The sequence below is a fragment of the Phacochoerus africanus genome, chromosome 15 (assembly GCF_016906955.1).
Source record: "Phacochoerus africanus isolate WHEZ1 chromosome 15, ROS_Pafr_v1, whole genome shotgun sequence".
NCBI lineage: Eukaryota > Metazoa > Chordata > Mammalia > Artiodactyla > Suidae > Phacochoerus > Phacochoerus africanus.
Genome location: NC_062558.1, coordinates 62139818 through 62164873, shown reverse-complemented (window position 1 = coordinate 62164873; position 25056 = coordinate 62139818). Strand labels below are relative to the sequence as shown.

Sequence of the window (25056 nt, the reverse complement as noted above, 5' to 3'; positions counted from 1 at the left end):
AGATGGCACCTGCCTCCTACACAGTGCAAGGCCAAGCCCCCATGCACACAGTGACCCTCCAGCTTCCTTGCAGCCCCAGGTGGAGGTGCACCAATGGGACCACTGCTTTGCAAACACAGACACTGAGGCCGGAAAAAAGGAAAGTTATTTGTATGCGCCAGGGCACACACACGGACAGCAAGAGCATGGGAATTTGTAAAGCAGTCCTTCCAGCAGCACATCCCTCACGAGCCTGCACAGCCCCACATCACAAGGGCTGGGCCCTGCAGCCACCGTGCCCTTGGCCGCCAGCTGACCGGGCCTGGGATCTGCCTGCCAGGGAGACTCCCTTCCCAGACCAAGCCCTGAGCCGTGACCCAGGTTCACTGAAAGTCAGGAACACCAGATCGCAGTGGAAGGAGGCCCCTGAGGACTCACTGTTTCTCAACCCCCAGAGCCACAGGGAACTCTGCCAGGGAGCGGGGGGAGCCTGGGTTGGGTGGGGATCCACAGGATGGCATAAAGCCGAGGGCAGCCTGTGTCTTCCAGCCCACAGGCCACCAGCTTTCCTTGGTGTGCCAGACCCCTCTGTGGAGAGGTGAGGCTTGCAGCGTTCTGGCCCCCGGAGTAGCAGCAAGGGGACAGCGTGTGACAACTGAGCTTAGGTCAGGAGAGGAACATGGCTTCTCTCGGCTTGGCTCATTCTCTTGGGACGCACATTCCTGGCTCTGGTCACCTGTGCATAAACTGGTGGCCCTCAGAGCCACTCTCGGGAGGGCCTTGCAGCTATATCTTGTCTGGGGCAGATGCTTGCTCAGAGGTCCCTACCTGCCAGGTTGGGAAGAGTAGATCCAGAATGGCTCCTCCTCTGAGGGGCCCTTGAGCACACGCACTTTCTGTGGTTCCGGAGCTGGGAGGTGGGAGGGGACTGTGCTCCCAGGAACCCCTTACCCGCTACCAAGCTGGTCCAGTCCGAACTACACAGACCACATGTGCCGGGGAGAATGGGCCCTGCCGCTCTCATCTCACAGAGCCAGGCCCCATGGGATCCATGTGGGGCCCAGTCTGTTGCTGCCAAAAGGGATTTGTGGGTTGGGCAATGATTATGAGCAGAAACAGACTTAAATGCACTTAAAATGCCTCCCAGGTGGTCCGTGCTCAGGGCATGGCTGCCTTAATGCTCCTCCTTGTCACAAACACTTTTAGATAGAAAAACACATGGTCCAAAGCAGAGAATGAGGAGGTGGATGCAGGGCTGGCCTCAAGGGGGGGTGGCCTGGGGAGCCCACAGGGCCCCACGTTTGGTGTAATGCTCTGCTGTCACTGTCCTATGAAAAGCTTCATAATTCTAGAACAAGGGGCCCACATCTTCATTCTACACTGGGCCCCACAAATGATGTGGCCAATCCCAGTGGGTGAGTGAGGAGAGCCTGGGAAGGGCCATCAGGGGTCTCCAGTTTCACCGGCTGTGCAGCCTCTGCAGAGTGCTGGCCCCCTCTGGGCCTCAGTTTCTTCAACATGAACAAGAGAAGGGCACACCTGGGAGAGGAGGAGCAGCCAGTGCAGGTGCAGACATGTCTTACCTTTGCCCAGGTACACACTGTACAAAGCTCTCACTTCAGATTTACAACCACTGTGTGCCAATCCTTTCACTGCCCCATTTCGAAGGTAAGAACACCGAGGCTGGAAGGTGAGAAGCCTGCCCAAGGTCAACCAGCTGGAGGTTCTGCCTCAGGGTTTGGTACAATGGCCAACAAAATGGTGGTAGAAGTCAGGATCAGGGCAGACGCAGGGCCCAGGGTCTGCCAGCCAACTGCTCACTGCTGGCACCATTCTGCCAGGAAAGGCTTCCTGGCCCATGAGCTCAGACCTGCCTCTGGTGAGAGCCTCTCCTGGAACTTTGGGCAGGTCAGCACAGCAGGACTTGCAAAGGCCTTCCTACCCATGCTTTCCACCTCTGATGCCACCAGTGGATGAGTCCTCCCCTCACACCTCATTTCACATTTCCCCCTGGGCAGGTGTGGCCAGAGTCAGCCTCTCAGGTTCCATCTGGTTCCCCAGGTTGCCCTGGTACCGCACTGAGGGGTGAGGAGCTGGTTTGGGCTCACAGAGGAGGGGCGGGTCCCACACTGCTCCTGGCACACCTGCTGAAGTCTTTGGAGGACCCTGCAGGGGGACAAGGGCTTTGCTCCTGCTTCTGGCTGTCATCCCTTGCTTCTGCAACTTGGGTGTGGGGACATCCTGCACGCTCCACCCCAGTCACATGCATGCAGTCCCTTGGTGCTAGTCCAGCCCACACAGTTGCCTTGCCATTACCTCCCCACAGCCCCCCAGATGCAGCCGTCTCTGCACGCCCATGGACAGCCTCAGTTCCCCTCTGCCCCGGAGGGTCGCCTCCCTGGCCCTGGGGCTGCAGGTCAGTCCTGGCCCAGGCAACCCAGCCAGCTTCTCCACATGCAATGGGCTGCAGCCCAGCAACTCTGGGGGAATGTGACCCCAGCCTGGGGAGGAGGTTCCTTCCCTGGGTGCCTGCCCTCAGCCCTGGGTGGCCTACACTAATCACTGCTTACCAACTTTTTTGTTTATGTGTTTTTTGGGGGGTATTTTTGGTCCCACCTGTGGCATCTGGAAATTTCCAGGCCCGGGATGGAACCCAAGTGACAATGTGACAATTGTCACAGCAGTGACAAAGCCAGATCTGTAACCTGCTGAGCCACTAGGGAATTCCCACTGCTTATGAACTCTCATGCTAAGCTCTCCTGTTATGTGGGTGCTGTCTCCTTATGGTCTATACTACCACACCTCTATCTGTCTATCTGCCTCTCTCTCTCTCACACACACACACTTATCTCACACACAAGGTTACAGGCAATCTCACAATGTAACACACGCTGAGCCCGCCAGGCCCTGACTGTGGGCCCTGGGCTCCATGGACCTTGCCAGCCTGGCACTGGTGCCACACATAGCTCCCTCAAGCTTCCTTCAACCTCCTTTGCCACCACTGGGGGAAGACATGCTGCCATCCAACCATGCCAGTCCAGATCCAGGCAGGTACCTCCTAACCAGGTGACCATGGTCTCTCATCTCACATCTGGGCCTGTCCTCCAGACCTCTCTGAGCATCAGTGACTCTTGCTCACTGTGATCACCCTGCCATGGACATGCACAGGGCCCCAGTCGACGAAAGATGTCCTAGGACAGCAACATGAAAGCTGGCATCTGGGGCTCTCAGGAAAGAAACAATATTGTGAGTTGGCATGATATAAGAACTGCGTGGGGCTGGCAGCAGCGTTTGCATCTGTGTGCAAGGCAGGCCCTTCCTGCAGAACCCACTCACGGGGCCGTCCCTGCTCTTGCCCTTGATGAGCACCAGATTGCGCAGATGACAGTTTTATTACGGCCCAGAAGAATCTCCTTAACGCACGGTTTCCTAATGCCATCATCTTCACTGCGAATGGGAACCAGACCTCGTGGGCTCCTCCCCAGGGGCAGCCCCTCCCTCTGCAGGCCAGCTGTCCCCATGGGGGGTCTCTCCAGCCCCAGAGCCCAGACTACGGGGCTTGGCACCATCACCCTCTCAGGAAGTGGCTTGTCCACCCCTCCGCCCCGCCTCCCATATCCCGTTCACGTTTTTGCTTTATTCTAATTGAATGTCTGATACATACAAAGGGCAGATTTGTCAGAACATTTACGCTGCAAGTACGGAGCACAACAAACACCCACGGACCCGCGGCCAAGCTACCTGAACACTGAGCAAAGCTGCTGCCCCTCCACGCCCCCACCTCCCACCTCATCTACTCACAGCAAACATGAATCTGGGTCTGTGTTTTTCTTGCCTGTCCTCCCCCACTCCAACTTTTTTTTTTTTTTAAACACTTTTATGGCACTCTCGAAAGGTACTTCTTTTGGGAAGAGAATTCTGCAGGACAGTTATCTTGTCCTCCAAAGGCACGGTTTCTGCTGTCTCTTCTGTTCCTACTGCTGAAAGCTCTGTGCTCATTCTAACTGTCCCTGTCCCTCCTTGGTGTTGTCTCTCTGGTTGCTTCTAGGACCTCCTATGTTTGCTGCTCTCCAGTTTCACTCCGATTAACCAGCCTGCTCACCCCTCGTGCTGGTTGCCTCCTTCTCGGCCTCTCCTCCTTTAGGTGTTCCCTTTGGAGATTCTCCTCTAGCAAAGGGCAGCCAGCCCCCTGGCTCAAATGACCGCCTCTGGGAGGAGGGCTTTGGTGTCCACCAGCCCTGAACTTGACCCGAGCACTAGATGCATCTCCACCAACTTGCTCCAGCCTCTCTGTGTCTCTGCTCAGCTGACAGGACAACACACTCCCCACTGCAGTACAGGCGCCCCACAGTTAGTTCAGGTCGCACACCTTGGCCCCAGTCTTCTCTTCCATCCCTTCCGCCACCCCCGCCATCCATTCTTTTCCAGATTCTTTTCCTACATAGATTATCATAGAATATTGGGTAGCATACTCTGTGCTATACAGCAAGTCTTCATTGGTCAGTGGGGTTTTTTCCTTCCTTCCTTCCTGCCTGCCTGCCTCCCCCGCCCCTTCCTTATCTTGTTAGGGTCGCACCCACGGAATATAGAAGTTCCCAGGCTAGAAGGTGAATTGGACCTGCAGCTGCTGGCCTACACCACAGCCACAGCAACAGTGGATCCGAGCAGCATCTGTGACCTACACTACAGTTCATGGCAATGCCGGATCTTTAACCCACTAGGCGAGGCCAGGGATCAAAGCCGTGTTCTCATGGATACCAGTCGGGGTCTGAACCCACTGAGCCACAAAGGGAATTCTGGGATCCCAGTTTTTAAAACTAATTGTGGTAAAATACACATAACATTTCCTGTGAAATGGCAAAAAAATATATTTGCAAATCATATATTTGATAAAAGGTTACTAAAAATATTTCATAGAGGGTTACTAAAATTTACCATCTTAATCATGAAGTGTAGCTCAGTGGCATTAAATAAATTCACATTGTTTTTTAACCATCACCACCATCCACCCCAGAACGCTTTTCATCTTGTGAAATTGAAACTATACCCCTTCAACACTGACTGCCCATTCCCTGTTCCTTCTAGGCCCTGGCAACCACTATGTGACTTTCTGCCACTAAATCCGACTCTTCCAGGTACCACCACATGAGTAGAGTCATACAACATTTGTCTTTTTGTCACTGGCTTAATTTCATGTACCACAATGTCTTCAATGTATCAGAATTGCCTCCCTTTTTTAAGGTTGAATAATATTCCATCGTTTAGATAGGCCACATTTTGTTTATCCACTCACCCAGATAGACACATGGGTTGCTTCCACTTTTTGGCTACTGTGAATAATTCTACTATGACTTTGTATATACAAGTATTACTTTGAGACCCTGATCTAAATTCTCTTGAGTATATACCTAGAAGTGGAATGGCTGGATCATATAGTAACCTTATTTTTAATTTTTTGAGGAAATTTCATGCTGTTTTTCACAGTGGCTGCACCATTCTACTTTCCCACCAATAGTGTATAAGCATCTAATTTCTCCACATTCTTGCCAATGCTTGTGATTTTTGTTTTTTCTTTTTGTTAAGTTTTTTGATAGCAGCCAACCTAATGAGTGTGAGGTTATATCACACCGTGGTTTTGATTTGCATTTCCTAATGACCAGTCATGTTGTTCATCTTTTCATGTGCATAAGCCAATAATGGCTATTTCTTCTTTGGAGAAATATCTGTCCAAGTGCTTCGCCCATTTCTGAACTGGGTTTTGCGTTGTTGTAGAATTGTAGGAGTTCTTTATATATTCTGGATAGTAACCCTTTACCAGATATATGATTTGCAAATATTTTCTCCCATTTCACAGGCTGCCCTTTCACTTTGTGTCCTATGATGTTTTGAATTTTGATGCAATATGATTTTTTTATTTTTCTTTGGTTGCCTGTGCAACAAAAAGTTTTAAAGATGTCCCCACAACTCTACCTTTAGAACTGAAGCCAAACAAAAACGGTAAGATTTTGGCCCCATGTGACATCCCACCAATGCCGCCCTGGCTGCTTGCCACAGGCCAGGTAAATGCTTGGACACTGCTGGTTTCTGCTGTGGTTTCTGTCTTGGCTGCTGGCCACTCACAGGACCGCAGGACCAAGTACAGGAGAGACCAGACCTGAATGGCCGAGAGGCTCAGCATCCCTGGGTGAGGGCACACACAGGCATGGCCATGTGGGCCCACCCTCAGAGCCAGGGGCCTAGGGTCCTCCGTTTCTGATTGGCACCCACACTGCAGCTACTGGGGCTTTGCCCCCGTGGCCGGCTGTCTCAGCGCACACAGTGGGTACAGTGCCTGGGGTCCACGCAAATGTTTTAATTTATGTTAAAGTCAGAAGGAGGACAGAGTTCTGCTCATGGCTCAGCAGGAAACGAATCCGACTAGGAACCATGAGGTTGCAGGTTCGATCCCTGGCCTCGCTCAGTGGGTTAAGGATCCGGTGTTGCTGTGAGCTTGGTGTAGGTCACAGATGCGGCTTGGACCCCGAGTTGCTGTGGCTCTGGCGTAGACTGGCAGCTACAGCTCTGATTAGACCCCTAGCCTGGGAACCTCCATATGCTGCAGGTACAGCCCTAAAAGGAGAAAAAGACCAAAAAAAAAAAAAAAAAGTCAGAAGGAGGAAAGAATGTAATAATAAGGGCTATGGAACAATAAAGCAGCCTAGCTTGTCTTTGTCTTTATCTTAATAGTCACAAAATACAATTTCACTTTTTTGTGGGGAAAGGGGTCCCCGAAGGTCACAGGGCCTGAATTCACAAGGGTCATGATGTGGCCCTGGCTCCAGACAGTCACCTGGTCCCCAGAGAGAATGCAGAGCCCAGACCCAGGCCAGCTACATTTGGCTCAGAGCCCTTTCTTCTGTCTGGGTGGCCACAGCTCCTCCCCACATGTGCCAAGATGCCAACCACAGGAGTCCCATGCCGCCACTCACTGTACCCTGCCTGGCACCTTGGGCATCAACCTAGTTCCTTCCCCACCTTCTCTGCACCCAGGGTTCAGAGCACCCCCGGCCTCCCATCTGCCCTGAACAGCCACCATGCACACCTGTCTCCTGGTGTCTCTTTGTGCCCTTCGCGGGGTCTCCCATGCCTGGCCTGATGCCAGCAGCCTTGGCCTGCTGGTCCCACTCGTCACACCCTGGCTCTGGGCCTCGCACTCACTCTTCACAGCCTTGCCCACAGCTCCCAGAGATGTGGTCCTCCACCCCCACCTCATCTTCTCTCCTGAGTGAGCACCCCCTTTCTTCCTGTCCCGAAACATGTCCCATGCTGGCCGTTCCTCCCTTAACTCTCCGAGCTCTCACCTGGTGCTAACAGAAGCAGCCCATGTGTCCCATAAACTAGCCTTGCTCTGAACACAACGCCTGCTCCACCTCTCTGCACCACCACAGCCTCCAGGTGTTATTCTCATTATCCCAATTCCAGGTGAGAAAGCTGAGAGCAGAGAGCTCAGGGACCCGACTGGCCCAATGGCAGGGGTCGGAGTGACAGGGCAGGCCTCTACTTCAGTGTGACTGTGGCAGGAGGGGCTGCTTCTGCGGCAGCCCTGCCTGTAAGCGCAGAGGAGGGCCCACAGACCAGCCCTACTGAGCCCTGAGTGAGAGGGGCTGCTAGGATGCTTAGTGCCCGCCTGTGTATGGCCATAAAAGCACCACCATCATCACATCCCCCCCATATCACCACTACCACCATCACCACCCTCACCGTAACCAGCATCACCACCATCACCACCTGGACTCACACCCCCCACCAGCATTATCCTCACCTCCAACCTCCCCCCCCCCACTTACACCATCACCATCACCATCACCACCCTCAATCATCATCACCACCGTTACCTTCACTCCACCCCCAACCGTGGCCACCATCACCACTGTCACCACCATCGTCCCATCCTGAGGCTTCCAAAGCAGTTTTGACCCACCTGAACTGTGAGAAGAAAGCAGGGCTGTCAAGACCCACAGGGTCAGTGCTGGGCCTGTCTTGCTCACTGTTGTATCCCCAGAACCTTGCCTGATGCCTGGCCCAGAAGAGAAGGGTCTGAGGTGGGCTTTAGTACTCCAACAGCCCACGGGCACCTCAATGTGACAGCCAGTTGCCTCTGTTCATGGGACCTTGGCTCAGCTCTGCTCTACTTATAAGCCAAAGCCTCCTTCAGGGGAAATCTGACAGCTTATTCCCATCCTGATGCTGGGAATCAAAGCCTCTGCAAAACCATCAAGAAAACTCTGGCCTCTGCAGGTATCCTCAGCAGAGGGACAGCTCAATGCATACACTGGGTGCTCAATAAATGCCAGAGCCAGCTACTTCCTTGGTGCCCGACAAGGAACCAGTCCCCACAAGTGTGGCCTCAATTCCAGTCTTAAACTCCTTTTTCCCCACATGCTGCCAGCAGCCCTCAGTGGGCAGCCTGTGCCACTATGGCCACAGGCTGAGTGGCCTTCCTGGGTCTCAGTACACAGCAAGGGCAAGCAGGATGGGCCTGGTACACAAGAGGGAGCAACAGCCGTCCTGGCACACACCAGGTGTCTGAGTCTTCCAGAAAGACCTCCGGGGCTCATCATATTCCTGAGGGTTCTGTCTAGTAAAGAACCCAGGCTGGAGTTCCCATTGTGGCTCAGCAGGTTAAGAACGTGACATAGTGTCTGTAAGGATGTGGGTGCGACCCCTGGCCTGGCTCAGTGGGTTAAGGTTTCAGCGTTGCTGCAAGCTATGACATAGATCGCAGATGCAGCTTGGATCTGGTGTTGCTGTGGCTGGGGCATAGACTGGCAGCTGCAGCTCCTATTCGACCCCTAGCCTGAGAACTTCCATATGCTGTAAGTGCAGCTGTTTAAAAAAAAAAAAAAAGGAACCCAGTCTCCTGCCTGCCTGCCAAGGGCCTTTAAACACCACAGCTCTCCAGGTCCTTCCCCCCATCATCCCACCAGCCTGAACCCCCACTGTGCGGTCCATGGTGGGGAAGGGCAGGGGACCCCATGTAGGGGTGCAATGTCTCCCAGGAAACCCATCATCCTGCGCACTGGCTGGAGAGGGTGGCTGGTGGCCAGGAAGAGCAGCTGATGGAGGAGAAACTAGAGAGCCACCCCTTGTCTGAGGCACCACTGCCCCTGCGAGCACAGGCCCACTCCTCCACATTTGTGAAAAGCTCTTCCTTGCACACCTTGCCCAAGCTTTTGCCCCCAGCCAGACACCTCACTCTCCCCATCCAGGGCTGGGAAACAGAATCACGTCCTGCACTTGGAGCAGAACAGCAACCAGGCCCGGGTCTCCTGACACCCCATTTCATCCACATGCCCTGGGGAAGGGGTCGGGGCCTGGCAGAGGTCTGGGAGTGAGGTGCACAGGTAAGGTCTGCAGCCCGGCACCTGGGAGCCGGCAGCCCAGACTCATCCCCTGCACCCAGGCTCCAGCTTTCTCCCAGAGGCCCAGGCTGTACCCAGCAGGCACCCCCTGCCACCATCCAGGCTTCCCCACCCACCCAGACCAGCTGCAGTGGCCTCGCTCAGAAGATGGACACTCCTGCCTAAATGTGATTTCCCAGCTGCTGCTGAGTTAATCACCAGCCTCACTGGCAGTTCCTTCCGGCTTCTATGCAAAGGAAACTGTCAATTAGGTTACAACTAATTTCTTACCCAGAGCAAGGCCTGGCTGGAAGAAGACTGGCCACCCAAGTGGCCTGATGATGACAGTGTGAGGGTCACGAAGCCTCCTCAGCTCCAGGGCTCTCGTGCCCTGCAGCCCCCATCAACTTCACATGTGCCAGCCCAGCCTTGACCCCGGTGCCTTGCCTGGGCAACTGTCCCTCTTACCCCCAGCAGGGCAATGTGACTCAGACTTAAACAAAATCTGTCACCTCATCTAGCGTGAGCTCCTCAAATAGAGATAGTCCTGCCCATTTTTCCCCTCCCTCCAGCACCCTTCTCCCCAAGACGTCTGCGTTCTGCCTGAGAGACCCTGTTCCAGGTATTTGACATGGGACATCCCGCTTAACCAACACAACAACCGCCAGGAGTGGCAATGATTATGATTCTGGTCTTTTTTACTTATTTTTTTCTTTTTTTAGGGCCACACCCAAGGAAGTTCCCAGGCTAGGGGTCCAATTGGAGCTGCAGCTGCTGGCCTACGCCACAGCCACAGCAATGTGGGATCTGAGACACGTCTGCAACCGACATCGCAGCTTGCAGCAACATCAGATCTTTAAGCCACTGAGCAAGGCCAGGGATCAAACCAACATCCTCATAAATACAAGTTGGATTCTTGCTTTTTTTGGGGGGGGGGGCAGTGCACAGGTGAGATTATGGAAGTTCCCAGGCTAGGGGTCAAATTGGAGCTACAGCTGCTGGCCTATGCCACGGCCACAGCTAGACCAGATCCCAGCCACATCTTTGACCTACACCATACCTGAACGCAATGCCAGATCCTTAACCCTCTGAGTGAGGCCAGGGATTGAACCCACATCCTCATATACACCAGTCAGGTTCCTTACCTCTGAGCCATGATGGGAACTCCACGAGTTGGATTCTTAACCTGTTGAGCCACAGCAGCAACTCCATGATTCCTGTCTTAAAGAGGGGAAAACTGAGGCAGAGAGAGGCTACCTTGCCCCAGGCCACACAGAGGGTGAGCCAGGACTTAAAACAAGGGTCTCACCCAGGCCAGGGCATGTGGCCACCAGGCTCCTCTGCTCATTGATGGCTGTGCACACACATGCAGAACAGCCAGGGCACCATGACCTGGGAACCCAGGTCGCCCACCCACCTGCTTGTGGACCAGGTAGAAATCACAACCATGAATAACCATCCGCAGCCTCCTTCCGGCTCCTCTCAAAGCAGGTACCCCTAAAAGTTTCCTCATGTAAATTTGCTCTTTTGCATCTGAATGAGTAGGGCGAAGGGCCAGAAAGGCCTGACCAGATGGGAGTTTGCTCAGGCAGCACCAGCAGCTCCGGCCATTCAGGGACAGACACGGTCATCATGGCTGCTATGTGCACAGGCGCCCCAGATGCTAGGGGCCATGCCCACTGGACACAGAAGTGAGCCTTGTGGGATCCTTCTCTCTGCCCCTGTCAGGCCCTAGGACCATCAGGGTGGATCAGGCAAAGTGCAGATTCTGCATGTGGAAGGGGACCCAGGACCTGTTCCTCTTGGTGGGGGAGGGGCTCAGCCCTGCCCCTAGGAGAGCAGCACCCACACGGTGTGACCAAGGCAAAGCCTGCAGCAGCTAGTCTGTCAGAGCCGGGCCTTGCCAAGACCCACTGCAGCTTGAGGGGCTGCTGGAAGGCCATCCTACTACCTGGATGCACCTCCCTGTCACACCTGAGAGGAATGGGGGGCAGGTCGACCCTTTCAGAGGAAGCCAGCTGGCCTGCCCTCCTACTCATGGTGCACTCTCCCTCCTGCTTAGAGCAGGCTCAGGATGTCAGAGCACTGCTCGGATGCCCCCCACGCTCCCTCTCCCAGCTCTGGGCCCGCTGTACTCTCCTCTCCCCACTGTCACTGTGAGCGTGGGGAGGTGTAGCTCATGCACTGCAGATAAGATGCTGGGGGCAGGGCCACAAGGGTCTCTGGGGCAGAAGCTGGGCTCTCCCGGGGGGTGGGGGTGAAGCCCAAAGAAGGCCTGAGGGTCCGCTCTGCTGGGAGGGTGGAGAGAAGAGCTGGGGAGGCCTCTGAGAGAGGCAGCTTTCAGCAGAGCAGAACCTGGATGGACAAGATGGCACATCCTGAAGGACAATGTGCACCAGGCAGACCAGTGCCGGGGACCCCAGGCCTCAAAGGTCTCAACTTTATGAGTAAAAGGGAACCCAATCCCAGGGCTGGAACAGCCACGTGGGGAAGGGGATCGTGGCAACCAAGTCCACAACTGAAGCCTCACCAGAGTGAAAACCCACTCCTCCCTCCTCGTCCCGTCTCCCCATCTGTACAATAAGAGGGTTGCACTGGAGGCTGAGGCTCTTTCAGAACAAATTCGGATCCCCTGTGAGCCTCTGTGATGTCTGTGCAGGATGTGATGTCTGTTCATGGGATGAGCTCCCTGACCAGGGGCCGAGAGGCAGGACAGTGGGCAGGATAGATAAGCAGGGTGGGCTTTGTTCTAGATGTCCCCTGGGGAGCCAGGGACATGGGGCCGGAACGGGATTAGAAACACACATGTCTTCTTAGGCCACTGATGATAAGGCAAGAAGATGTGAGTCTAGATACAAAGGCGAGACTTTTGTTGTGACTTGAGAAGCAGAGGGACAAGGGCAGGGCCAACTTTAAAAGATTCTTCAACAACACAGCTCTATTAATGGACCTGTGGCTGTGCTCTCCTTGCGATCTCTCTTCTTTTCTTCTCATTCTCTCTTGAACCCTTTACAACTAGTCATCATGCCCACCATTTCCGTCTAGCAGTTATCATAGCAACTAGTGGCCTTCACTGCCTCCTGCATAGCTTGCTTGGCTCTCAGCCTCTCTGGGTCTGTGCCCAGCTGTGAACTGGGACAGGATCCCCTCCCTGGAAGCACTGCTGGGACAGAGCACTTGCTGGTGGAAGCCAGAGCCAGTTTCCTCCTCTCTCCCTTCCTGACTCTTGAATTAGACCTGCCTGGGCCCACAAAGGTTTCCTGCTCCCCCTGGTCGAGGCCTTCCAACCCCGCGCTGGGCTCTGGCACTCACGCAGCTTCTGGGGGCACTCACACAGCTTCTGGGTGCAAGTGGGAATCACTGCCTCGCTGAGTTCTGCCGACCTGGGAAAAGGGCTTCAAGGGGCTGGCTGCATGACATCACACTGCTGCAATTATGGTAATCAATTTACACCAGATCTGCCTGGTTATTTTTAGAGCCTGGATTAAGGTTGAGCAAGACAGGGCAGCCCTGGGTTCCCCTGCTGCCAAGTCCTGCCTTGTCAGGTGGGCGGGTTGGGTCGCTAGTTCCCACGACTCCTGCTTTCCCATCCTCTGAGTCCTTCACAGGACAGTCCTTGAACACTGGCATCTCACACACAAGATGTGACACCCTTGCTTTTGGGACATTTGAGCTCAATGTGGCTTTAGGATCCGGATCATCTGAGACTGTTCTCAAGGTCCCAGTGGAGTCATAGTGACTCAATGCCACAAAAAGACACTGGAGGAACCCATGTCCTCTTCCAAAGGGAACTGGAGCTCAAACACTGACAGAGACATCTCTGGACTAAAACTGCTTCTCAACAACACTTGGTGGAAATTTGATAAAGCAAAATAAACCCAACAACAAAAACACCCCACCCAATTAAAACATAGCCAAAGGCCCTGAATAGATCCTTCCCCAAAGAAGATACAAATGGCCAATAAGCATACAAAAAAGAAGCCCTTCACCACTAGCATTGAGGAAATGTAAATCAAAACCATGAGTTACCACTTTGTACCCACTAGGATGGATACAATTTAAAAATATAAACAGAAAATAACAAGGGTTGGTGAGGATGTGGTGAAACTGGAAACCTCACACACTGCTGGTGGGATTGTAAAATGTTTCAGCTGTTGAAGAAAAAACAGTCTGGTAGTTCCTCAAAAAATAAAACTTGGAATTACCATATGACCCAGCAATTCCACTCCAAGGTATATACCTAAGAGGACTGAAAACAGACTCAAACAGGTATTTGCACATAAATGTTCACAGAAGTATTATTCACAACAGCCAAAAGGTGCAAACAAGCCAAAATTCCATTAACAGTTGAATGAATAAATAAATGTGATAGATATACACATTGGAATATTACTCACTCTTAAAAAGGAATGAAATTCTTGGGACTTCCTCTGTGGCTCACAACGAAACGGAATGAAGTACTGATACATGCTACAATGTGGATACACCTCAAAAACATCAAACTAAGTAAAAGGAGCCTGATACAAAGGTCAATTCATATTAAATATCCCAAACGAACAAGTCTATAGACACAGAAGCAGAGTGGCAGTTACCAGGAGCTGGGGTGGGAGGAACAGGCAGCACTGCCTAATCGATACAGGGTTTGATGAAAATGTTTTGGAATTATACAGAAGTCATACCTAAGCAACACTGTGAAGGTACTAAATGCCACTTTATTGTTCACTTTAAAACAGTTGATGTTATGTGAGTTTCACCTCAAAAAAAAAAAAAAAAGTAGTGAATTGTAAGTATCTGCCACCCCGTCCTTCCCTCCCAACCCAACCCAGTGGCCAGGTCGCACACAAATCCCTGCCATGCTGATCAGGAGAGGCCAACATGGAATAGCAGTGCACAGAAGCACAAATCCAGAGGGGGGACCCCCAGGAGAAGGCACCCCAGTGTGTGCCCCACCCTCACCACGCTCTCTTGTATACCCTACCTCACTTTTGAGAGAAGGACCATGTGCCAGGATTCCAGCCCATGCCCATGGGCAAAGTGCCCTGGGCCCCTCCCCGTGCATGCAGCCGGGCATAGAGTGGCTGATTGGGGAGGGTGGGGCACCAAGAGCAGGAGGTAAATGGACTGCACTGAGACGCTGAAAAATGAGAGCTTCTGTCACCCCTAAGTCCACTGTCTCTCCTGCCCTCACAGATACAGGTGGATGAGGGGCTGCAGAAGCAAAGAAGATTCCAATGGGTCTGGTCCACAGTGGACCAGTGGACTTTTCAAGGCTCTGTGCAGTCCCATGTAGAGACCACCTGCAGCTGCCCAGAAGACCCTCTTCCAGTGACAGAGCAGGTGCCCACAGTGCTAAGTGCATGTTAACCCTGCTTCCAGGTGAGGAGATGGAGGGCGGATGCACCCACTTTGTGGCGAAGTGGTGGCTGGAACGGAGCCCCTACTTCCTGACTCCATCCTTTCTCTTTCCCAAAAAAGAAGAGAACAGGCAGCAGCGGATGGCCCATGGGCAATGCTGGAAGGACAGGATGGAGGAGCAGGCAGGGGAGAAAGTCCACGGGGGACCAGCCCTCCGGCTTCTGGGTCTTCCTTTCTTTCACAGTTTCTGGGTCTTTGGCTGTTTCAGAGGCAGAAATGTTTGAGGAATAAACTCAGCAAACTTCCTCCCTCCCTCCACTGAGACTCCCACCATGACTCAGGGCACCCCCAGGCCTCCCCTCAACACTCACTCCACTCTCAGATCCTGGCACACAACCTGTGTATCTTCCCAAGAATTTTCCAGGCTTAGGTTAAAGTTTAGGAACTTACAATGCTTCTTTTCTCCTTTCTGCAAGAGTGACAACCATTGGAAATTTCTGGCAATCTCATAGCACATGGAGGCGGGGGGCAGGGGGGGTGTGCTGGAACCAGTTTTGATGTCCATTGCCTGGCCAGGGGCTTTCGGATGGGTTCAGTGGTAGAACACTTCCTCCAATCAGAGCACAGGTCAAGGCTCTGCCTCCCTCCCCCAGCCACCCTGCCCCAGGCACTTCTCTGGAGCTCTGGGCCCTGCAGAACCCAGACAGTAGCACCCCATTTCAGAAGAGTCAAGGCTTAAGACTGCAATGAGGTGAGGCTGCCTGTACCCAAACATGGGAGGGGGGGCTGGGGCCCCCAGGACGTGGGTCTGCGGGGGGAAGGGTGTCTCACCTGCAGCTGCCTGTATCTGAATCTGGGAAGGGGGCTGGGGTGCCCAGGACCTGGGTCTGCTGTGGGGAGGGGGTCACCCCTCGGCAGGTCCCTGCCAGCTGTGGGGTGCCGCCCCCTGCCACTCAGTCCCACCAAGGCGGTGCTGATGTCATGGAGAGCCTGAACCAGCTGGACCACCAGGTGGGCACACACCTGTCCAGGTGCACAGGTGACCTTTCTGCAGTGCTGCCCTGGCTGCTATATGCTATGGAGCCACTCACAAGGCAAAAGCAAACAGAGGTGTTTGCTTGGGGCTGGCCACCTGCTCTCCTTGAGGGCCCAGGTGGTGCCTAAATACTGCCTCCCTCAAGGTCCCATTGGCGTCATCGACTTCACAACCATGCTTTCAACAGGGCACCAGCTCCATGGGGAGGAGCTAAGGGAACACGGCACCTCGCTGCCGTCTCTCGCCCCACCCCCACCTTGCCCAGGGTCTCAGAGTGGACAGCTGAGAGGGCCACTGGCTTTACAGCCTCCAGCCTTCAGGGGTGGAGCGGGGGGGCTCTAGGCTCCCACAATCACACAGCTGTGAGCCCTAGGCTTGCTGGAAGCCCAAGTTCATCTGCCTCAGAACTCAGAGAAGGAGAATGGTGGGAGGACAGGCAGGGAAGGAGGGCAGGAGGAGGACCTGGTCCACAGGGGCTCCAGGTGTTCCAGAGCCTCAGCCCAAAGAGGGCCCCATCCTCTAAGGTCCTTGGAGGTGAGGTGGAGTCCTGACCCAGGAATCACAGTCTCCCCTGAACACCTGGACACAGATGACCCTGGCTGCCACTCTGCTGTTCTGGGGCCCTGGAGGGAGAAGCCATGTGGGCCTTCTCCCCTTTCAAGGCACTCTCCATGGAGCGCCCTCTACAGGCCACCCAAGTCATGGCCCTCAGAGGGACACCCTGGGCCTGATCTGAGTCACACTGACCCCCTCAGCCTTCCAGGGGCTGAAGCACCTACACCACAAAGCATGGAAAGCATGGAAGATTGATCCTTGGAGACCCAAGGGAGGCAAATGAGAGGGAAGAGGGGATGGGAGGGTGACAGATGACCTCCCCTGCCCTCTACCATCACACCCCGGTGGCCCATGGCCAGGCGGGCCACTTCCTTGTCTGGCTGCCCATCGTCCCCTCCCACCCCACCCTCAGCCTGCCCCTCGCCCCACACCTCCACCTGAGATCACACACACATCTGAGATAAGTGATCGCTCAGTGCCTCCCTAACTGTACATTCTCCCTACAGGGTGACAACCCTGAGGTTTAAAGGGACCTTCCATTGTCTCTGCAAGGGCATCCCTGGAGGTGGTCCCTCAGGGAGTGTTTGTGGGCTGATCACCACTACTGTTATTGTTACTACTAAGTGTCTTGCTCAGAAAAACAACTGCAGAGGTAGGAGAAGAGGAAGAAGAAACGAGCAGGTGGCAGAGGAAAGGGGGGCTTGAGCCCCACCCAGCACGACATTCACACAAGGAAATGTCCTCCCTCACACGCACAGGAAGGGGGAGGTGTTCCCCAGTGGAAACGCAGCCACTTCTGCAGGATGGAACCACTCCTATGGCAGGGGCGCTTCTCCAATTCTGCCCTTTTTCCTTGGGTGCCAGTTGGGCACTTTCTTGTCTTTTTTTTTTTTTTTTTTTTGAGGGCTGCATCTGCAGTATATGGTTCCCAGGCTAGGGGTCGAATCAGAGCTGTAGCTGCCAGCCCACACCAGAGCCACAGCAACACCAGATCTGAGCCACGTCTGCGACCTACACCACAACTGACGGCAGCGCCAGATCCTTGACCCACTGAGCGAGGCCAGGGATCGAACCCGCAACCTCACGGTTCCTAGTTGGAGTCATTTCCACTGCCCCACAACAGGAACCCCAACTTTCTTCTCCCACTCTGTCTGGAGCCCTGGGGAGGCATCCTGGACAAGAAGAAACAGTTGTACCCATATGCCCTTAGCCCCCTCTCCCCGCCCCCAGCACAGTAGCTTCTGTCAGATTCTGGGTCCCCAGGCAGATGGCAGGTGCAGGGGCCACATGCCTGGCCTAACACCACCAGCAGAGGCCTTTTCCTGCCAGGGCAGAGCACACATGCCCCCTTCCCTGGGACCGGCTATGACAGGACCCCACCTAGTGGCAGTGCCTGGACCCACAGGACTTCTAGACTTCAGCTAAAGCAATGGCCCCACCTGAGAACCAGCCAGACCCACTGGGGCTCCTATTTCAGGTGTCAGAGCACCGTGCCCCACTTCCCTCCCATACCTGGGCCAGCCTGTCCCTAGAGCCACGAGCAGGTGAATGAGTGAGGGGCTCAGGGCCACCTTCCCCTCCTAGGACCCCTCCTCAGCCCCACCCTTGGTCCCCACCACCACTGGCCCAGAGAAGAGGCTTGCTGAAGGCCCAGGGACCAGGGACGGGATGTCAAGAAGTCCTCTCCAAAGGCCCAGTCCACAGGCTGTGGCAGCCTCAGTTTCCTTACCTGTGAAATAGGGAAACAAGGCTATGTCCCCCAGGGTTTCAGGAGGACACAGTAACCTAGCAGACAGGCAGCGCTCAGCACAGGACCAGGCCATGAACTTCTGGTAGCTGCTGCCAGCATCAGCCTTATCCAGGCAAGACCAGGGGACAGAGGAGTCCTCTCTCAGGTCACAGAGCAGGGGAGGCCTCAGGGAAAGCAGCAGCTTCCTGGTCCCCACTTCCCCTTGGCACCCCAGGCTCCATTTTAATAGATACCATTATTTTTAATTAGTTTTCTCGTCCCCTGGCTAAAAGGCCATTAGCTTCCCATTAGATGAATACATCCCATTTTCTTACCACCACCAAGGAAACAGTGATATACTTAGATATTCCTAAAGCAATTCTGCAGAATCAAGGCAATTTAGCAATGGTCTCCATAAACCTCCCCATTTGCTCTCTACTCTCAGACCCCACCCTTAGGAACCTACCAGCTGACCCAGTCCCTCAGTCCCTGGGTAGGTTGGGTCCCAGCAGGGGACACAGGCAGCTCCCAAAGACCAGAGGGGCTTAGTGGGCTGGAGTGGAGGAGAAAGAAGGGCCCAGGCAACCCTGAAGTAGGACACGTCTTCCACAACCCCCTGGCCAAAGAAGAAGCCAAGTCAAAGAAAGAAGTCAGCCGAGTGGCCTTCCCGGCTGAGGGGCTGCTCTGCACCTGCTGGTCCAAATAGACGTGGCATGGGACAGGGAGCCTGGCCAGTCATGGCCAGCCTTCCCTTCTTCAGCACCTGAAAGGGAGAAGCCCAGAGGATGCACAGGCAGAGAGGGCACGTCTTTCGTTGTGGCCAGAGGTGCTGAGCAAAATGGGACACAAGAAGCCAGGTCAGAGAGATGTGAGGCCTGGTGAGGAAGAGAAGGAGCTCAGGGAGATGGTGCTGGCTGAGGGGTCAGCCTGAGACATCCAGGGGCAGCCCCAGAAGCGGGGACTCAGTTTCTTCATCCATGCAGCCAGCATGCTTGTACCTGTACCAGAGCAGCAAAAGGCCAGAAACTCTGCTACAAACAACTTTTAGATGGAAGTTCTTTAGCTGTGGTCCCAGGATACCCAGGGTTGATGGGCTGTGCTCCTGAGAACGGGAAGCAGGGGCCACAGGGGACAGGTGTCCCTGTGTATACACATGGGGGTCCCAGGGCATGGGAGGGGCCAGGTTCCTTGGGTGAGGGTGCAATGTGAGGGCCAGGCCTCACTGTGCGAATATGTGTGTATGTTCACAGGCCTCGTGATCACATATGCTTCAAAAAGGACAGGAGTGTGTCTTAGAGATGACCAAGAGTGAGCGTGTGAGCCTGCTTCAAGGGTGTATATGCGTGTGCATGTGTGTGTGTGCACGTGTGCTCACATGGATACCAAGGTATGGGTGAGAAGTCTTATTCTGATTCTGGATTGAAGGTGTGTGCATTCACACACAGTGAGAGTACACACATGCTGAAAGGAGCAGGATGTGTTTCTGTCCCGTGACCTTGCTATGAGCATTCCTCCCTTCCAGCTTTGGGGCAGCTGTTTCTTCCCAAGCACTCTGGTCAAGGCCACTGCCTCTTCATCTGGGTTGTCCCCCTACCCATCTCCCATCAGTCCCCCAGCACAGAAGGGAGCCTGTGGTCCTGGGGAGGTGTGTGGTCCAGCAGGGGAAGGCTTCCATCCTCTAGAGACCCTGCCCATCCCCCAGGCGAAGGGCCCAGCCACTGGAGGGATTCATCCACAAGAGGGCGCCCATAGGCAGAACTGCTCTCAGCCTGGGCGGGTCGGGGTGCCTTGGCCGGCTGGCTAGCTCCTGTCTGGAGTAGCTCACTGAGAGCGAGGCTGGGCAGCTCCAGGATAGCTACTGCGAGTTAAGGGCCCCAGCAGGCCTCTCCAAAGGCCAGCTGTCTCCTCCTGGGTGCTCTGGGGCCACCTCTCCACGCTCAGTGCCACAAATCGTGGTTTCTTGCTCATCCCATGGGAAGGGCGGGCAGGGCTGGGGACTCACTTGCCCTGGATTGGAGGGTCTTTTTTCCACCACCCAACTCCATGGGCCTTGAGTGTGAAAAAGCCACGTGCATTCTTGCCAAGTGTCAAAGACCCACCCTCGCAGCGCCCCCTCCAGTCCAGCTCCTCACTGCCTCACTGGGCACCCTGGCTAAGCAAGGAACTGTGGAAAGGCATGGAAATCCACCCAGGCTGAGGAGACTGCCCAGAACTGCCCCGAATGCACCGGCTTCCAACTCAAACCTGACCAGCCTGCCCCCAACTACAAAGTTGCAACTCAGAGTTGTAAGAGATCTTTGCAACAACTTGTTTGTGTTTACTTCTAGCCTGCCTTCAGCCTCCTCCTACCTGTTTCCCCTTCTTGCCACAGCACTGTGATCCCCAGACTTCCATTGCTGGAAACAGACTTTCCTGCACCCTTTCCAGGACAAGGAAAGGTTTTCTTCCCTGCCTTCCCTATGATGGACTTGGGGCACATTCTGGCTTCAGCATCTGCCTCTGGAACTCAGGATCCAATCACGAAAACGAAATCTTGAGCGGAATTGTGAACCCAGTGGTCCCAGAGTCTGTGCAGGACCTGAGGCTAGAAGCAGGGGACCACCGCCTCTTCTGTTCCCAAAGGCCACAGGGAGAGAAAGCCCTTTGTAAGCGGTGGGGGAGGGTGGCTGAGGCTCTTCTCTCAGAGGGAAACTTGGTGCATAACTGCAGAAGGGAAGTCAGGGACAGTTTAAAGGAAACTAAGATTCGTGGCCAAGATGGGGTCAAAGACTCTGCGGGTTCACTCACCCTGTCAGGGTTTGAAGGAAGGGGCAATGACCAGCCTTTGCAAGGCTACATCTAATTCTCCCAGCACCAATGTTGGTGGCACACAGCTCTACTCCACTCCAAGATGGTCAAAAGCGCCTGGTGCAGGTTGGCCCAGAGCCGTCAAATGGTCCAAAAGGCCGCACCTTTGGGAACTCCAGCCTGGCAGCAGCGCGGGACGCTAAAGCTGCGGGTGGGGCAGAGCCACTGTTAGCCCTCAGCAGGCTGCGCTGGGCCAGTATGAGCGGGACCTCGAGGGCAGCTTCCCTAGAAACCATTGGCTTTTTGATTTTTTTTTTTTAAGTACAAAATTGGGCCAAAAAACACAAGAGACAAGTGACCTTTTAAAAAAGAACGGATCCCCTCCGTATCCCGCGGCGAACCAAGCAAGGTATGGGAGCCGGAGGAGGAATGCGCCGACGGGTAGAGCGAAAAGGAAACCACGACAGAGTAATCTTTTACAGAAACAGAACTCCCCGCCCAAGTCTCTGGCTTTCTAGGGCCACCTCACCGGTCCTCCCCCACCTGCACCGAAACGGCAACAAGGTCCGTTCAGTTCGCTCCAAGACGCGACTGCGGCACGAGGCGCGACCAGGCTAGGGCGCGCGGCTGCGACTCGGGCTCTGGGCAGCGCGACCCCGGCCGCCCGGCCCGCGTCCTGCTCCGACCCGAGACCCGCCCAACCCGGGGCCGGAGGCGCCCTGTCCGCCACACCACCTCTCTCCCAGCCGAGCCCAGGCGGCCGGCAACTGCGCAGCCCGCTGCCCGCCGCAAACAGAAAGGCGTTTCCTAACGCGTCCACTCCGCCGCTTGCCGCTCGCCGCGCGGCGCCAACTTCTCCCCGGCCGCTACAGGCACCGGTCCCCGGCTGGACTCACCTTCGCCGAGTAGCGGCAGCAGCAGCAACAACCGCAGCCCCACGGCACCGACCGTCGCCTTCGCCATCGCCGTGCACGCTGGGGCCGCGGCGAGAGGCACGGTGGCTTGGGTTGGGGGTCTCCGCGGCGGGGTACGACGCTCAACCAGGCCGCCCCATGCCCGCCCTAGACGCGACGGACACTGCGGGCGCAGAGCGTCGGGGCGCGGGCTCCGGGGTACTCTCCGCTGCTGCGAGCCGGGCTCTCTAGCCGCGGGACTGAGGCGGGGCGGGCGCGGGCTGCGCCCGCGGAGCGGGCAGGGGCGGGGCGGGGCGGCGAGGGGGGCGGGCTGGGGGCGGGTCGGCCGGGGCCAGGGTGCGGGCGGGGTGCGGGAGTAAGGGCGGGGCACCGGGTACCCTCCGGGCTCCGCCTGGTGCAGCTCACTGGGCGCGGGTGAGGGGACCACGGCTGTACGCAGTGCTCCGGCGGAGCCGGGCGCGAATGGGAGCGAGGTGCGGAACGCGGGGTGCCGGCCTGCCAGTCTCAGCCCCAATCCGCGCACCTCCGCACGCACAGCCACTCTTTCTCAGCCTATGCTCCCGCTCGTAGTCTCAGCGCTTCGACCTTCCTCGCCGCCCAGAGAGGGCAGGGAAACCACGCTGGGATGCGCGGTCTGGGCAGACTGGCTGGGGATGCGTCCGAGCGGACATGGAGACTAGGAAGGCGCCCCGCCTCCAGGCTCCCGGCGCGGCGCGCATCCTCCGCCATTTCTCGGAGGGGGGGTGGGAGGCGCGGTGGGAGCGCGGCCTCTCTTGGGGCCAGAGAGACGGGAGGAGGGGAAGAGCCCAGGCAAGGGAAGGGGGAGCAGGAGCGCTTGCGGCGCACTCTTGGGGCGAACCTGGCTCGTGGCTTATAAGGTCCTAGGAGGTTGCGATGGGGAAGACGGTAGGAGGTAGGACGGTAGTCTCCTAGGGCTAGTTTGTGAGCCTCCCTCTTTAGGACTGGTTCAACTAATGGGAGCAAGAAACTCTGGGGACTCCTTTCAGAGAGATCTGGAGCTGGCTTTATGAGATTCTTGGAGGGTGGGTGCCCCCTACACCCTCCAAACAGAACTCTTAGGATGTGGGGCTGACTGGGTAGCAGACCAAGTGGTAGGGAAGAACTGGAGCCCAAAAGAATTTAATTTTTGCCCCCAAGAAATGATGCCCATAAACACACCCAAAAAAGCAAGGGAAGGCTCTAGGCCCCTAATTCTGAGGGGTCCTGGGCGAGGTCAGAGGTGAGTTCAAGGCCTCCGTGGGAAAAATTCACTGTTCTCCTCCCATCCCCTAGCGGCCTTTTGAGATCTGGCCTCCACCTAGGCACAGAGAATTGGAAGCCCATGGGGCCTTGGGGTGGGAGGGTCCAGGATACCCAGGCCTGGGGTGCCCCTATTTCAGTGTCTCTTCTTCCTGCTGTGCAGAGAGCCCCGCCCTCTTGCCTGGCTGAGCTCAGGGCTGAATAAGAGCGGCTGCACATCACTCTGCAGATATGAAGTCAAAGTGAAGTCACCCTTGCAGGAAGGAGGAGGAGCTGCCAAGACAGACTGGCTGGGGGCTCTGCCAGCTGAGATGTCCAGAGTTGGCCTGTTGGCAGGAGGCCAGGGCTCAGGGCTGCCAGCTCAGGAGAGCCGCCCTGCGGCCACCAGAACTTGTGTTGCCTGCCTCACACTCCCAGGGCCCCAGCTCTTGGATTTATGGGGCTGGCATTAGCCATGGGGAACTCCCTTGGGTGTAGACAGGCCCTACCTCTGGTGCTAATAATAGCTGCTAAAGCTCCACATTCAGGCCTCTACACAGGGAAGGGACCTGAGTAAGAAGGGAGGGCCTGAAGGAAATGTCTTCTTTGTTACAAACAGGCTCCCATGGCAGGAAAAAGCGGGAGGAAGGGGGTAGTGTGGCCCCTTCTTCCAACCAGCTCCACCCCTGTGCCTCCCAGACACTACCCTGGCCAGATCTTGGCTGACACTGGTCAGGCTAGATGTCCGATTGTGCTCTGTGTGACCACCTCAGGGGCTCATTTGAGGCTGTGCTCCTGCCTGGGTTCCCTCAGGCCCTCCCACCTTCTCTTCACCTTCACCCTTGCCGTTCTTGAGTAGACATCTGACACTATGGTGGGGACATTGCCCTCTTCTCAGAAAAAGGTCTGGGGGGCCTCATTTGTGTACCCCTGTACATACACGTCTATACATACCTGGTTCACATACAGCGACATGAGTGTATACCTTCCACCATGTGCATGCCCAGGGACCTGACCACAGGGACATCCAGCAGAGGGCAGAGGTGAAGCACTGGGCTTGCTGGCCCCATAACCACAGGGAGGGGAGCAACTCTGCCCTGCCTGGGCTTAGGCATTGGCTCAAGATCCAGACCATCAGAGCAACAGGGAGGAGCTTCCTCACCTGGCAGAGAGGAAATGGACGTGACCTCCCTGAGGTCACACAAGCGGAGTCCAGAGGCTAAGCTGGGCTAGAATCTGAAGGTGCCAGTCTGTGATTCCCAGGAAGCCCCTTCCCTTATTTCTCTTTGTCCCAAGGGCAATTGAACAGTTGCACAAGAGAGTCTGCAGAAGGTTCCTGCTTCCTGTCTTAGTTTCCCCTAGTCACCTCTCTCCTAGCCTTAGTTTCCCCCACTGCAAACCCCCTCCTCTCAGCAGAAAGAATGAGGATGAAAAGAGGGTGGAGCTCAGTGCCAGGCACACGGGAAGTGCTCAATATATCTCTGCCATGGTCTTGCCCTGGCTCCGGACCTGGCAGTAGCATTAGCTTTGCCCCCACCACACTGTTGAGGGGTGTGGCTCCCTCGGGTGTTGAGAAGTTCTCATGCTGGGGGAGGGGGACACATCACAGTGTTGTCAGCGCCCCCCTGCCCCTGCCCGCAGGCCCTCTTGGAGTATCACAAGGGCAGCTTTTATCAAGACCTAAATTCCCCAGGTGCCCAAGAACGAGGGAGTCCCAGGTAATCGGCATGAGCTCTTGTTGTTGATTTCCATCGGCTTATAGAGGCTGAGGCCCAGGTGTGGTCAGTGGACCCTGCTAAGGTAGCACAGAAAGCAGGTGGTCTCTAAACTGGGCTGTCTCATGCCTTCAGCTCTGGCTCCCCACTTGCATAGGTAATGAGTCACACCTGTACGGGGCTGGCAGCCAGTGAGACTGGCCTGCGGGAGCCAGCACCTGTCTCTTACCCTCCAGGCCTTACCTGCACCTTTCTCAGTAGGAGAGCGAGCCTGGAATTCCAGAGTCCTCTCCACCGCAGCAGCACTTATCTGGGTGTTTAATACACATTCGGGAGTGGTGGGTTGATTAATGTTCAGGTCTCACCT

General features: G+C 55.5%; 1 protein-coding gene across 2 annotated transcripts in view; it reads right to left on the bottom strand.

The window, feature by feature from the left end:
* Positions 1 to 21982, bottom strand: part of RET (ret proto-oncogene) — a 55907-nt gene extending 33925 nt beyond the window's left edge. For both annotated transcript variants that reach the window (XM_047761056.1, XM_047761057.1), the window contains exon 1: positions 21718 to 21982. In XM_047761056.1, the coding sequence (XP_047617012.1) occupies positions 21718 to 21784 (67 nt within the window). In that variant the 5' untranslated portion in view covers positions 21785 to 21982. The remainder of the gene's footprint in view (positions 1 to 21717) is intronic.
* Between the last annotated feature and the right edge of the window lie 3074 nt (positions 21983 to 25056).